The sequence below is a fragment of the Podarcis pityusensis genome (genome assembly GCF_964106645.2).
Source record: "Podarcis pityusensis genome assembly, chromosome: 2".
Taxonomy (NCBI): domain Eukaryota; kingdom Metazoa; phylum Chordata; class Lepidosauria; order Squamata; family Lacertidae; genus Podarcis; species Podarcis pityusensis.
In genome coordinates this window covers 113,586,462-113,601,173 of record NC_138029.1, presented here as the reverse complement: position 1 = coordinate 113,601,173, position 14,712 = coordinate 113,586,462, and the positions used below count along the sequence as shown (strand labels likewise).

The 14,712-nt window shown below is 47.8% G+C and overlaps 1 protein-coding gene and 1 long non-coding RNA gene across 3 annotated transcripts in view; both read left to right on the top strand.

The window, feature by feature from the left end:
- Positions 1 to 14,712, top strand: part of LOC308470213 — a 143,058-nt gene that overhangs the window by 15,277 nt on the left and 113,069 nt on the right. The window lies entirely within an intron of this gene.
- On the top strand, positions 594 to 14,197 carry LOC308469587 (E3 ubiquitin-protein ligase TRIM7-like). Of its 2 annotated transcripts, none has more exons than XM_080992266.1 (8): positions 594 to 2,011; positions 4,567 to 4,996; positions 7,934 to 8,029; positions 9,811 to 10,041; positions 11,126 to 11,148; positions 12,192 to 12,307; positions 13,119 to 13,151; positions 13,386 to 14,197. In XM_080992266.1, the coding sequence occupies exons 1-8, from the start codon at positions 1,623 to 1,625 to the stop codon at positions 13,901 to 13,903; spliced, it is 1,836 nt and encodes a 611-aa protein (XP_080848392.1). In that variant the 5' UTR covers positions 594 to 1,622; the 3' UTR covers positions 13,904 to 14,197. The 2 variants fall into 2 exon arrangements, with proteins under 2 accessions (XP_080848392.1, XP_080848391.1); XM_080992265.1 differs by having other exon boundaries at positions 4,561 to 4,996.

Below are 14,712 nucleotides of genomic sequence, written 5' to 3'. Positions count from 1 at the left end.
AGACGTGAATCACCCTGAGACCTCCGGGTATAGAGCGCTATATAAATTCAATAATATTATGGTAAATAATAAAAACCGGCATACAGGCAGGTCTTTGCTTTCCTTCTTTTCAGCCCAGCCGTACACTAACGTGGCTTCTCTCTGCTTTGCTCAGCCTCTCCAGGGAGCAACAACAGCGGTCCTGAAGGAAAAAGAAGCCTGCATCTGATTGCAAATTGGGAGAATTTGTACACTTTCTGAGGCTTTACTTCAGACGTGTCTAATCTTCAGCCCTGAACCACAGCTTACACCATCCCTGACCACTGGCCATGCTGGTTTGGGCAGATGGAAATTTTGAGAGAGCCAGTGTGGTGTAGTGGTTAAGAGCAGTAGTCTCGTAATCTGGGGAACCGGGTTCGCGTCTCCGCTCCTCCACATGCAGCTGCTGGGTGACCTTGGGCTAGTCACGCTTCTCTGAAGTCTCTCAGCCCCACTCACCTCACAGAGTGTTTGTTGTGGGGGAGGAAGGGAAAGGAGAATGTTAGCCGCTTTGAGGCTCCTTAAAGGGAGTGAAAGGCGGGATATCAAATCCAAACTCTTCTTCTTCTTGATCCCACAACATCTGGAGGGCCAAAGCTTCCCCATCTTATAATCTACTTGACTGGAAGCATGAATTGGTCACTGAAACCGGCATGCCCAAACAGATGAGCTATGCTTGATTCTTTTGCTTTGCAAGTAGAGTGGTACCTCTATGCTTCATCCCTAACTAATAGGACCAGTGGTCAGGGATGATGGGAATTGTAGTCCCAAAACATCTGGAGGGCCAAGTTTTGGGGTGCCTGCTCTAGACCACTTAAGAGTTTGCTTGTTTTTAAGCATTATGATCTAGGGATGCGGGTGGCGCTGTGGGTTAAACCACAGAGCCTAGGACTTACTGATCAAAAGGTCGGCGGTTTGAATCCCCACGACGGGGTGAGCTCCCGTTGCTCGGTCCCTGCTCCTGCCAGCCTAGCAGTTCGAAAGCACATCACAGTGCAAGTAGATAAATAGGTACCACTCCAGCGGGAAGGTAAACGGCGTTTCCGTGCGCTGCTCTGGTTCGCCAGAAGTGGCTTCGTCATGCTGGCCACATGACCCAGAAGCTGTACGCCGGCTCCCTCGGCCAATAAAGCGAGATGAGCGCATAACCTCAGAGTCGGTCATGACTGGACCTAATGGTCAGGGGTCCCTTTACCTTTTAAGCATCGTGATGCGCTTTAGCAACACTTTTAAATAAACAGCACAAAATAAAAGGGGTGAGAGGGACCTGAGAGAATGAAAGCGAAGAGAGTAAAAAGTGAAGCTGCCTCAACTCTCCCACTAAGCCAGAAGAGAAGGAAGAGGTGATGAAACCTACGTCTACAAAATAGATGGCTTGCTTTTTCACTCCTGTTTTCAGCACGCGGGGAAACCACGGAACGAATAAAATTGGTCTGAGCCACACCTTTCCCTGGAGCAGCCAATCCACGGAGGGCGGATCCGCCCTCGAATGAAACGAGGAGGGATCCAGAGCTTCTCGCGCAAACACACGTGTTCCCTCCCTCCCTCCCACCAAGCAGTTTTAAGGAAAGCGATGCCTTGTGTGGGGAAAGGCAAGAAAATAAATGGCACCCAGGCGAGAGCGGACTCGGGACTTGCCTGCAAAGCCAGATTTTCACATTTCACTCCCACCCACCCGCGCGCGCGCAACTTTCGCTGCTCCACCTGCGTTGATTCGTGGGCACTCGGCGCGCCTTCTCATTCATGCGCGCTCGGCTCATTCATGGATTGTTGCCCCAAACACGCCACGCCCGCGTGCGCAGGGAAAGGCGTGGCTTCGGCCGCCACTATTTATCGGTCGCCTGGAGCAGCTTTCGAACTTCACTGCTTTCCCTTTCGCGCGGGTGCTTCCTCCGCATCCACAGTTTCGCCATCTCTGGACGCTGGCCGTTCTCTGCTCTCTCTTCCCCACCCAAATAAGTACCGGAATTGGCAGCACGCAGCGTTTTGGCAGGTAACTCCACCTCTCCTACCTTGCTGGCTAAAAAAGTTGGCAGCTGTTTTGAGCTGGCTTCTTAGGGAAATTGCTGTGCTTTAAAACTAGCTCCACTTATTATTATTATTATTATTATTATTATTATTATTATTATTATTATTATGCTTGCACAACCTAGTCTTCCTCCTAACTAAATAAGGGGAGCAGGGGAAGCTTGCGAGGAAAGAGGCTTTTTACAAAAGCGGAGCTGCCTTGCAGCCTCGTCGCCCCCTCTCTCAACGTCAGAGGATCCAGTTTCCTGTCTAGTACTGGAATCCTGAATCTTCTATGAAGCTGCCCAGCTTTACAGAGCCTTTGTGAATAAACCTGAACAGTCAATAGGCTATGTTTAGTTCAGTTGCAGAGCCACAGTGGGTTTATTTTGTATTCTTTGTTTACCTTCTGCTTGCTTTCTCCCCCCTCCACAACTTTTTATTCCTAAGGAAAGTTCCTTCCTGTGACTCCTGATGTGTGTGTGTCTGCCAGCCTCAGGGTTACAGAATCTCCACCTACCTAGACACTTGGTATTCAGGCTACTGGGAGTTTAGGATCGCAGTTTGTAGTGACCACACACTCTTCTGAGGTCTGGGAGAGTCTCTGAGATATTGATGGACACTGGCTCAATACCTTTTTTAAAAGTACCTGCTTTAGTGTGTTCCAGTTTTAAATATACAGTGGTACCTCGGGTTAAGTACTTAATTTGTTCTGGAGGTCCGTTCTTAACCTGAAACCGTGCTTAACCTGAAGTACCACTTTTGCTAATAGGGCCTCCTGCTGCTGCCGCACCGCTGCTGCACAATTTCTGTTTTCATCCTGAAGCAAAGTTCTTAACCCGAAAAACTTTGGGTTCTTCTGGGTTTATTTCTGGGTTAGCGGAGTCTGTAACCTGAAGCGTATGTAACCTGAAGCGTATGTAACCAGAAGTGTATGTAACCCAAGGTACCGCTGTGTGTGTGTGTGTGTGTGTGTGTGTGTGTACACACACACACACACACACACACACTCTGGTACCTCGGGTTACATATGCTTCAGGTTAAGAACGGACGAATTAAGTACTTAACCTGAGGTACCACTGTATATATGTGTGTGTGTGTGTGTGTGTTAAGACCCCCTAGCTCAAGAAAGTTGCAAAAATTAAGTTTCACCCCTTAAAATGACACTCCCTACAAAGCCCTGCTTTGATCTATTTATCTGTCTAAATTGAGGATGGAGTTACAACTCCCGTGATCCCTGTCAATTGGCCATGCTACCTGGGATTGATGGGGCAGGTGGGCACTGTGTTGGCTATGCTTGATGTAAATGGATATTCGGGAAAACATTTCATTTTCTTGAAATACCCTTTCCTTCCTCATCCAACAATCCTTCATTTTCTCACCCGCTCACCCTCAGGCTGAGTGAGTGGCTGTTGAGAACATGTGAAGAGTGTTAGAGGCCAGAAGAGGAGTTCATCTCCGTGTGGATGGTGATTTGCTGAAGCTGTCAGACAACTGATGGACTAGGTGCAAGTTTCTTTAGTGTGGAGGTACATGAAAGGTACATGAAAGGTGAAGGGACGCGGGTGGCACTGTGGGTTAAACCACAGAGCCTAGGACTTGCCGATCAGAAGGTCGGCGGTTCGAATCCCCGTGACGGGGTGAGCTCCTGTTGCTCGGTCCCAGCTCCTGCCAACCTAGCAATTCAAAAACACGTTAAAGTGCAAGTAGATAAATAGGTACCACTCTGGCGGGAAGGTAGACGCCGTTTCTGTGCGCTGCTCTGGTTCGCCAGAAGCGGCTTAGTCATGCTGGCCACATGACCCGGAAGCTGTACGCCGGCTCCCTCGACCAATAAAGCGAGATGAGCACCGCAACCCCAGAGTCATGGTCGGGGGTCCCTTTACCTTTTTACATTAAAGGTGAGGTTATATCGTGTGAAATTTAAGTGCTCTGGTAAAGAGGTGCTCTGTTGAGTATTCTGTTAGAGAGCTTTGCTATAAAGTGAGGTTTTCAGGTCTTGGTTTATATATTTGAGCGGGGTTTATATACTATTAGTGAGATATAAGAAAGGGCACAGCTACTTTTTGTTAGAATTCCTGCTCCATGATTGCAGTCATGGGATTGTTGTCTGTCACATGACGGTGTATGTTTTGACTCCACAGAGTGGGAAGTGACGGAGACAGGATGTTTGTGTTACTGTGTTCCGTGAAGTGGGACTATTGTCCTTTGTTCTTTCTCTTAGCTGTTCAATGCTAGAGAGAGAGGGAGCCATGTCGCAGTGCTCCGTGTGTGTTTATATGTAAATAAAGTAGATTAGCCAAAATGCTGAGTTGCTGAGGTCTGTTACGCAACTGTGCAAACTCTGCGGATCCCTAAGTGTGCCGGTGTCTGTTGGCATCAGTGACTGTGATGATCGGGCAAAAGAAAGCTTTTGAAGCTCTCGAACGATCAACCAGGAGGGAGAGAACATGCCAGTCGGGCATGTGTCTCTACCAGGGTCCTACTCGAGTGTAGGCTGAACTCCTGACACTATTTCTCTCTCTTTTCCTGCAGTTCCAGGAAGAGAACCACCATGGCTGCTGAGAACCTCAGGAAGAGGCTTCAGGAGGAGGTGACTTGCTGCATTTGCCTCGACTTCTTCACTGATCCTGTTACCTTAGAGTGCGAGCACAGCTTCTGCTCCGCCTGCATTGCCCAGTGTCGGGGGGAATCTTCTTCCAGCGCCCTCTGCCCTCTGTGTAAAAGGGCCATCCGGGCAACGAAGTCCAAGCCGAACAAGCAGCTGGGCAACTTTGCTGAGATAGCCAAGCAGCTGAGAGATCAGGAGAAGGAGGAGGCTGAAGGGAGGCGGTTCTGCGGGAGACACGGGGAGCCCCTGAAACTCTTCTGCAAGGATGACCAAGTCCCCATCTGTGTGGTGTGTGACTGGTCCAAGGAGCACAAAGGACATGAAGTGGTTCCCAAGGAGGAGGCTGCCCAAGAGTACAGGGTAGGTTAAGGTTACCAGATTTTTTTCAATGAATCCGGGGACACTTTTCTTTTCTTCTCTTTTTTTTTTTTTTTTAAAAAAAATATTTTTATTAAACAATTTCAGCATAACAAATTATCAGTCCAAATAATCAATTACATTATTCCCCCCCCCAGGACTTCCCTCAGCTCCCCTCTCTGGTTTCTTTGCACATATTGTTCTCTGCATGTTATAAAATTGTACATATCCTTGCCTTATCTATCATGTGTTCAACTAATAAATTTGTGGATGTTTATTCAAAACCTGCCAAGGAGTCCAGGTCATTTTGTTGTCTTTTTAGGTAATTTGTAAAGAGTTCACAATTGTCTTTATCACGCAGTTTGTATGTCAATTTGGCCAATTCCACATAGCTCATCAGTTTTTCTTGCCACTGTTCTTTCGATGGAATTTCCTCGTTCTTCCATCCTTGTGCTAACAAGACTCTTGCCACTGTTGTAGCATACATAAATAAGTTCTTTATTTTTTTGGCAGGGCAGGTCTTGTCCTACAATCCCTAACAAAAATGCTTCTGGTTTTTTTTTTACATGTGTCATTTTAAACATTTTTTTCAATTCATTATATATCATTTCCCATTTTTTAAAAAACTTCTCTGCATTCCCACCACATATGATAAAAAGTACCTTCTTTTTCTTTACATTTCCAACATATGTTTGACCCGGTTTTGTACATTTTAGCTATTTGTACTGGTGTGATAAATGTACATCATTTTCATATAATTTTCTTTCAAAAGAGAACGTTCTGTAAATTTCAGATCTACCTTCCACAATTTTCCCCAGTCCTCAAATTGTATATTGTGTCCTATATCTTGTGCAATCCGGGGACACTTTTCAACTTCCTACTAAACAGATGGATTTTGTCAGGGGACTGATTTGTAAATCTGGGAACTGTCCCCAGGAAACGGGGACTTCTGGTAACCTTAGGGTAGGTGGGACACTGCTTCAGGGAGCTGTAAACAGGGCACGCTTTGTGTTTGTGGACAGGCAGTAAAATTGGAACGCTCTTTGGAGAGTAGCAGTGAAGAGGTTTGCCATTGCCCCGGTTCCAAACAGTCCTGAGTCTGTTCAGGGACACCAATTGGTGACTGACTGTCACAGACTGGCTCTATACAGAGGAAGGTTGTAAGAGGAACCAGCTGGGGAATCCCTAAGCAGGCACGTACAACAGGGAGATCACTGGCTCCCCCCAGAGAAGCTCAACAACTTTGGCTCCCCTAAAAAAAGCTCAACACATTAGCCCTGCACCCCTAAAAAATGGGCCTTCCTTCTCCCTACAGAATGCTCAACAACTTTGACCTGAACCCCAAAAAAGGGGGTAGATCACTTCCAGCTTTTAACTCTGTGAGTAGAGCGCAGTCTCTTGGGAGTTGGCCACCCCTGCCCTAAGGGAAGAAGGATCAGAGCCTGGGAGTGGTGATGTGACAACCATGAGTGGTCACAGGGAGCAGAATGGGATGAGGAGGTGTTGGAAGCTGGAGGGGAAACAGGGCTTAGTGGGCAGGGAGAGTCTGTGGCAGATAATGTCCAGAATCAGAGGCAGGAGCGGAGGGGGACAGAAGGCAGAGAATGAGGCAGGCTGCTGAAAAGTCACAAGTGTCTCCCCCTCCTGCTGCGACAAGCTCCCCTCACCCCTTCTCTCCCAGAACCAGAAGAGGGCTGAAATGAGCATAGCAGTGGAAGGCTGCAGGCAGGCACAGTCTCTGATTGCTTGGGGAAAGCCCTGTAGAGGAGGGGACTTAGACAGCTGTGGGAGGTGGGCACTTTCAGTCTCGGCAATTGATCCTACCGGGGATGAGCTGCTGGGCTCATTAGACCTGACACTCAGCCAAGTTGGGGCATCGAGTGAAATAGATTCGGAGGTGAGGAAATTGGGGCTCCCTCCAGGTGTTACTGAACTACAACTCCCATCAGCCCCTGCCATTACGGCCAGTGGTCAGGGAGGATGCAAGCTGTAGCTGAGCAATGTTTGTAGGGCTGAAAATTAGCCACTCCTGAAGTAAAGCCCCAGAAGGAAATTGGGAAGCAAGGAGCAGAGTGAATGGAGCTTCCATTGAAACAGTAGTGACTTTTTTCTTTCTTTTCCCCCTTATAATTTTTATTAAATTTCTGTTTTACATTTTAGAATATTTATTTAAACAACCTTAAAATATCAATGACTTCCCTTCTCTTTCCATGGTTCATTTTACAAAACATAAATCCATGCATATTTTATATACAGTGGTACCTCAGGTTAAGTACTTAATTCATTCCAGAGGTCCGTACTTAACCTGAAACTGTTCTTAACCTGAAGCACCACTTTAGCTAATGGGGCCTCCTGCTGCTGCCGCGCCACCGGAGCCCGATTTCTGTTCTCATCCTGAAGCAAGTACTTAACCCGAAGTAATATTTCTGGATTAGCGGAGTCTGTAACCTGAAGCATATGTAACCTGAGGTACCACTGTAAACCAAACCATTCAGCAGTCCATTATTACATCCATCAGAACTTATTTACACTGTTGAATTTATCTTAAAGCTGCCCACGTTTTCAAATAAACACAATTTTCCTCCATATATTCAGTAAACATTTTCCAATCTTCTTTAAACGTATGTTCTTCTTGTTCTCTTATTCTATATGTTAGGTCTGCAAGTTGCGCATAATCCATCAGCTTAAGTTGTCATTCTTCTTTAGTTGGGACCTCGCTCGATTTCCATTTTTTGGCTAACAAAACACGGGCCGCAGTAGTGGCATACGTAAATAACCTTTTTTTGACACCTGGGAATTTCCATCTGAATTACCCCCAACCCAAAGGACTCTGTTTGTTTTTCGAAAAGCACTTTTAAACATTTTTTTTCCAATTCTTTATGGAACAATAGTGACTTTTTTCAAACCTGTTCTAACACGATTTCTTGCCCTCCTCTCCAGGATCACGTCTGCAGCTTACTGGAAGTGATGAGGAAGCAGAGAGAAGAGATACTGGTGCATATATTGAATACAGAAAAGGAAAGCCAAGACCTGCTTGTACGTGTCTCTTTTCACCAGGAACTTGTGGAACTATTATTTTAAGCACCGCGTGCCACCAGGAGTTGCCTAGTGTATCCTGAGCTCTCAGAAAGCCCTCTGGGGATGCTCTGACTTCCTAGAATGCCCTAGAAAGCTATTGTGCCTTGGGAGCATAGCTGAATGTTGTGGTTCCCTAAAGGTGGCTCACGTACCACAATGCGATCCGTAAATGGATTTTTTTGGGCGGTGAGGGGGCAGGAGGGAAGACCAACAATGCATGCCACCCTGATCTCTTGGAAGACAAGACAGGATGGAAAATGTTGTAAATACAGTGGTACCTCTGGTTGCGAACAGGATCCATTCCGGAGGCCCATTCGCAACATGAAAAGCCCGCAACCTGAAGCGCTGTATCTGTGCAGGTCCACAGCGTGATTTGGTGCTTGTGTGCATGCGCAAAGTGCGATTTAGCGCTTCTGCGCGAGTGGCGAAACCCGGAAGTAACCCTTTCCGGTACTTGCGGGACGCAACCTGAAAAAACGTATCATGAAACAAACATAACATGACATATGACTGTAGATATCTGATTTTGCTTTATATTTTTATTATTACCTTCATACCCCAGGTTTCCTCTAAGAAAACTCAGGGTGGCATATTTGCCATAGCTGTCAACCGTCCCTTATTTGGTGGGAAACTCCCTTATCCCAGCGCCGTGTCCCGCTGCTGTCCCTTATTGATGATGTCCCTTAAATTTCCCGGGTTTCATGCTCGCCCGGCTCGGGAAGGAAGCAGCGGCTCGGGGTCCTCCGCCGCGAGAGAGAGAGCGTGCTGGCGCCGTCGTCCTGGCGCAAGGAGTTCCATCGGCCCTTCCCCGCTGTGAGAGAGGGGGTGAGGGAGATAGACTCTCGCCCATGCCGCCCGCGAGCCCGGAGGCGGCAGCGGTGGTGGCCGCTGAGGAGGCGGCCTGAGGGAGGAAGAAGAGGAGGGGAGGGGGAGGGACGCAGAAGGCCAATACGTTTCCGAGCACAATTCAAAGTGTTGGTGTTGACCTTTAAAGCCCTAAACGCTCTCGGCCCAGTATACTGAAGGAGCGTCTCCACCCCCATCGTTCTGCCCGGACACTGAGGTCCAGCGCTGAGGGCCTCCTGGCAGTTCCCTCATTGCAAGAAGCAAAGCTACAGGGAACCAGGCAGAGGGCCTTCTCGGTTGTGGCGCCTCCCCTGTGGAATGCCCTCCCATCAGATGTCAAAGCGATAAACAACTACCTGACATTCAGAAGACATCTTAAGGCAGCCCTGTTCAGGGAAGTTTTTAATGTATGACATATTAGTGTATTTTTGGTTTTTGTGGAAGCCGCCCAGAGTGGCTGGGGAAACCCAGCCAGATGGGCGGGGTACAAATAATAAATTATTATTATTATATTCAGCGGCCACCGCAGCGTCGCAACTACCTCATGCCGGATTGACAGCATCTGTCAATCCTACCAATGTATGTAACTCTTTACAACAGCAAAATCCCTTATTTTGGCTGCTGATCCCTTATTTTCGAGGCTGCTAGTCCCTTATTTTCAAAGCTGTTAAGTTGACAGCTATGCATATTTGCATTTCTTCCCCCCTCCCCATTTTCTCCCAACAGCTTTGTGAGGTAGGTTAGGCTGAGAGACAGTGGCTGCCCAAGGGCAGCCAGTGAGCATTATGGCTGGGTGGGGTGGGTGGGATTTGAACCCTGGTCCCTCAGGTCCCCTAGTCGAGCTCTCTAACCACCACACCGCACCGGCTCCCCTCTCTCTCCACCTGCTGCAGAAACGGATAGAATCCGAGCGGGAGAAAATGACGGCGGGGGTCAAGCAGCTGTACCACATTATCAAAAAGCAACTGGGCTTCATTGTGGCACAGATGGAGTGGGCCAAAAAGGAGATTATGACAAAGAGGGACGAGCAAATGGCCAAACTCTCTCAGGACCTCTCCTCTCTGGGCAGCAGCATCCAAGAGATGGAGCAGACATCTCGGCTGCCTGTAAGTGACTTCCTGCAGGTAAGATGGCTGGCTGCATTTCCCCCCAGTACAGTCGTACCTCGGAAGTCGAACAGAATCTGTTCCGGAAGTCCGTTTGACTTCCAAAGCACAGCTTCTGAATGGCTGCAGCTTCTGCAGCCAATCGGAAGCCCTGTTTGACGTTCGGCTTCCGAAAGAACGTTCGAAAGCTTGAACACTCACTTTCGGTTTTTGATCGTTCAGGAGCTGGAACGTTAAACTCCCAAGGCGTTCGGGAACTGAGGCATGATTGTAATGTTGTACAGTGGTAGCTCAGGTTACATATGCTTCAGGTTACATACGATTCAGGTTACAGACTCTGCTAACCCAGAAATAGTGCTTCAGGTTAAGAACTTTGCTTCAGGATGAGAACAGAAATCGCGCAGCAGCGGGAGGCTCCATTAGCTAAAGTGGTTCTTCAGGTTAAGAACAGTTTCAGGTTAAGTACGGACCTCCGGAACGAATTAAGTACTTAACCTGAGGTACTACTGTATACAGAATAAAGCTGGGGGAAGAAGTAGTCGTCGGGGGGTGGGAGAAGATTGCGCCCCCCCCCTTTAACCTTTTCCAACTCAACAATATCCTTTTTTGAGTTGAGGTGACCAGAACTTTATACAGGACTCCAAATGCAGTCGTACCACAGATTTGTATAAGGCATGAGTAGGCAAACTAAGGCCCGGGGGCCGGATCCGGCCCAATCGCCTTCTTAATTGGGCTCGCGGATGGTCCAGGAATCAGCGTGTTTCTACATGAGTAGAATGTGTGCTTTTATTTAAAAAGCATCTCTGGGTTATTTGTGGGGCATAGGAATTTGTTCATTTCCCCCCCTTCAAAATATAGTCTGGCCCCCCACAAGGTCTGAGGGACAGTGGACCGGCCCCCTGCTGAAAAAGTCTGCTGACCCCTGGTATAAGGGCATGCATTAGGGTATTGGCAGTTTTTGTTTTCTTTCCCAGCGATTCTTAGCTAGAAATTTTAAACCCCAATGCATCCTTACCCCAGGGGGCATTCAAGTTCTGTGGGGGTCTCCTTACCAGCCTGCGGCAGGGCACTCAGTTCCCTCTTCTCCCTCTCCCCACTCTAGGACGTTGCAGGCACCTTGCAAAGGTAAGTGGGTCCCCTTCATTCTGTTTCACATTTGGTTAATCTTGGGAGGCTTTGCACAATAGGGGAACTTCCTGCTGCAGCGCCGTTTAACCTGTTCCTTCCCCAGTTGTATTTGTACCTGGCTCAGCTCTTCCAAAGGACCAGCCAGCTTTGCACGGGGAAGAAGGTGGTGGTGAAGGAATCTCCTCTTCCTTTTAATTTCACTTGTCGAAGGTCAATCGGTTTGTCCTTAAAGGGGCGGCACTTCCTGTGAGAGGTGGATGATCTGTTGGACTATTCTTGGGATGGTGTGGGATGAACTTATTGGCAAACCTATTTGGTGTTTCACAACTTTCTGACTAGTTGCAGGACCTTAGCCAGACCCAGCAGAGTAAACGCAGAATCCCCGGAAGCATTTGGTGACTGGGCTGCAGACAGGATAGACGAAGCAGGAACCAGGAACTTGTAGTTGGGTGTTTATTATATACAGTGGACTATTTACAGGAACAGAACACAGATCTTTTGCTAGCTCTCTCTGACACGACTCACAACTCCTACACTGACACAGAACTCTGAACCTCTGAACACTGAACCAACACATTCTAGTTAGTAGGCCATTAATTATCACTCCCTTGAGAGAGCTTGACCAATCAGGGAGCTGTCTGCATGTCTCTGTTATCACCAGGAAGACTTACTCCTTCAGATTGCCTTCTGGCTGTCTGCCAAACCTTAATTGACTCTGTGTGAGTAGCTGCACGTACAGTTTCCCAACAGAACTTTATATAGTCTTGAAGCCCAGCTGCTTATTATGGCGTCGTCTTCTCCACTAAGCAGCCAGGAAGGGTGGAGTGTGACCTACAGTACAAAAATGACCCAAATTGTGCCAGTTTTCTGTCCCTGTGGGACGGGCTTATTGGTGTTCACCTTTCTTCCTTCCTTCCTTCCTCCCTCCCTCCCTCCCTTCCTTTTTCTGTCCATTTCTCTTTTTTCCTGCCACTGTGATTATTAATCTATCCAGATAATGCGATAAATCATTATTATATACTCTTTTTCTCTCTCTTCAGGAGCAAGGAGGTCAAGTTTAAAAACGTAGCCACTTTCCCTCCAAAACTAAAATGGAAAACTTGGGAGTTTTGGGACGTCACTGCCATTTTGCAGAAGTTCACAGAGAAATTCAAAGGTATCGGATGGGTTTTGGGTGGGGAATCGGCTGCCAGGCAAAGGGGGGAGGGTGGGATTGGTGTGGGAACGAGGCTTTGTAGGAGATTCTCTCAGATGCAGGGGAGCTCAGGCAACAGTGAGGAGGCCATCTTTTATTTCTACCAGAAGCCCAGCTTCCTGCATCTGGAAGTAACTGCTTCCTAGAGTATTGTTGCCTTGCAGCAGAGGAGCACAGAGAATGCCTAAGGAAGTTTGGATTCTTCTCTCCTGTCAGCCCCTCGATGAAAGAAAGAAGTCCCTGCATTGTCAGCTAGGAACCTGGAAATGGCAGAGTTATAAAGCCATAACACACACATACACCTTAACCAGACTCGAATTGAAGGTGACTGGATTTCACGGGCAAGCCAGGATCCATCCTATAGACTTTTGGCGTTGGAAGACACCCAAAAGCACTGTTCAGTTGAATATTTATTTATTCACTTAATTTCCTTTAGGAATCACTTCTCATGAAGCTTCCCAAAGCAATTTCACAAGAAAAACATATACAGACTGGCTTATCCACACCTCCTCTTCTTCTGCCGCTTCCGTCACCCTCCTGGGGGAAAAACGACTCTTTAGTGCTCAATCGGAGCTAACAGGAAATTGGGTTTTCCCCAGATTGCCAAAATCTACTGGTACCACATTCCCGATAGGTGGTCCTGCAACTTTTGATTAAAAGCCCTCTTAACAAAAGGGGGGGGAGTCTATCGGTTACTGGTTTTTACACATGGGGTGGTTTTCTGTTCATTTGAAGCACTCCTTTGATCTCACTCCTCCATTTTCTTCTACAGGCAATCTGATATCCGGATATTCACTGCGTAAAGGTAAATTTCAGGCAGCAAAAGGTGGTGTTGAGGTACCTCTCAATAGCTGACCACCTATTTCTTTGTTCACTCACTTTAAATCCAGGGTGGGAAGCTGGATCAAGAAGTAGCCACAGAGTGTTTGTTGTGGGGGAGGAAGTGAAAGGAGAATGTGAGCCGCTTTGAGACTCCTTCGGGTAGTGATAAAGCGGGATATCAAATCCAAACTCTTCCTCTTCTTCTCTTCTTCCGCAGCGAAAGTGTCTCTGAACCCAGCCACGGCCCATCCTCGGCTCGTCGTATCCGAGGACCTGAGAAGTTTGGCGCTGGCAGAAAGGCCGCAGGCCCTTCCCCTCGGCGCTGGCCGATTTGAGCGCTGGCCGTGCGCTCAGTGCCGGGAGTCCTTCAGCTCTGGCAGAAGCTACTGGGAAGTCGAAGTGAGGAACGAGGGCGCCTGGGCTCTGGGCATCTCAAAACCGCTTGTGGCGGTCAGGAAAGGCGCACAGCCTTCCCCGGAAGCCGGCGTCTGGGCTATTGGGAGGTGGGAGGGCCAGTACAGGGCTGTTGTCCCGCCGCATTACCCTTTCCTGTATCCAAGCAGGGAGCCCCAAAGAATACGAGTGGCCCTGAATCTGGATGCTCAACAGGTGGCTTTTTTTGATGCTGAGGCGGCAAGCCTGCTCCACACTTTCTCCTTAGCCGAATCCTCGTCCGACACCTTCTGCCCCTTCTTTTGGATCTGGAAAAAATCCCATCTCCAACTCTGCCCGTGAGAAAGGCGTGCAGCCTCTCTTGTTGATCTATTTTCTGCTCCTTCCCTCCGGCTGCTCCCAATGCAAGCTAACAACAAACCTCCAGACCAAAAGGCTGGCTATTCTTCCACACTCTAAGGTTCTGTTTTTTTACAAAACAGAAGCTGCCTCTCTTTGAAATCGGTGTAAATGCTTTTTAATGTTTGATTTTATCTTACAGAATGAGCAGCCTTGGAGGTTTCTTTAGAACCATGGCAGTTTTATATATATATTCTTAACACACAAATAAAAAGAATAAAGGATCGTTACTCCCAAGGTGGCCTGAGCTTTATTTGTTGTGGAAAGTCCAGGATCTGAAGCTTTTCTGTGGCTAAATGTTTTTGACTGTAAGAGCTGTTTGACAGTGGAGCGGTCTCCCTTTGGAGGTTGTGGGTTCTCCTTCTTTGGAGATTTTTAAGCAGAGGTTAGATGGCCGTCTGTCCTGGATGCTTTAGCTGAGATTCCTGTAATTCAAGGGGTTGGACTAGAGGACCCTAGGAGATCTCTTCAAACTCAACGCTTCTGTGATTTTATTATTCCCTGGTGGGTAGATCCTTGGTGTATTTACATGAAATTGCAAAAAAAAGAGTGTTGGAACTCTGAGCCACATCTGCAACTTGTTTTTGCATGCAAGCAATGATGGCTGTCAACGGCGACAAAGGATTCTTTGCAGCGAAGCTCCCCTATATTCTGAGTTCTCTGTTTCTTTGGAAACGAAAGGTGAACAAATTTCTCCAGTGTGGCAGCGAGGCACTTTTAGAGCTGTGGAGGTAAGAGGATAAGCCAGTGTG

Bases quoted from the DNA above. Each gene is read 5' to 3' on its own strand.
- LOC308469587 (XM_080992265.1), top strand. From the start codon at position 1,623: ATGGCACCCAGGCGAGAGCGGACTCGGGACTTGCCTGCAAAGCCAGAT. The intron at 8,030-9,810 runs GTACGTGTCTCT...CACCTGCTGCAG, and splicing joins AGGAAAGCCAAGACCTGCTT to AAACGGATAGAATCCGAGCG. The intron at 13,152-13,385 runs GTAAATTTCAGG...CTTCTTCCGCAG, and splicing joins CGGATATTCACTGCGTAAAG to CGAAAGTGTCTCTGAACCCA.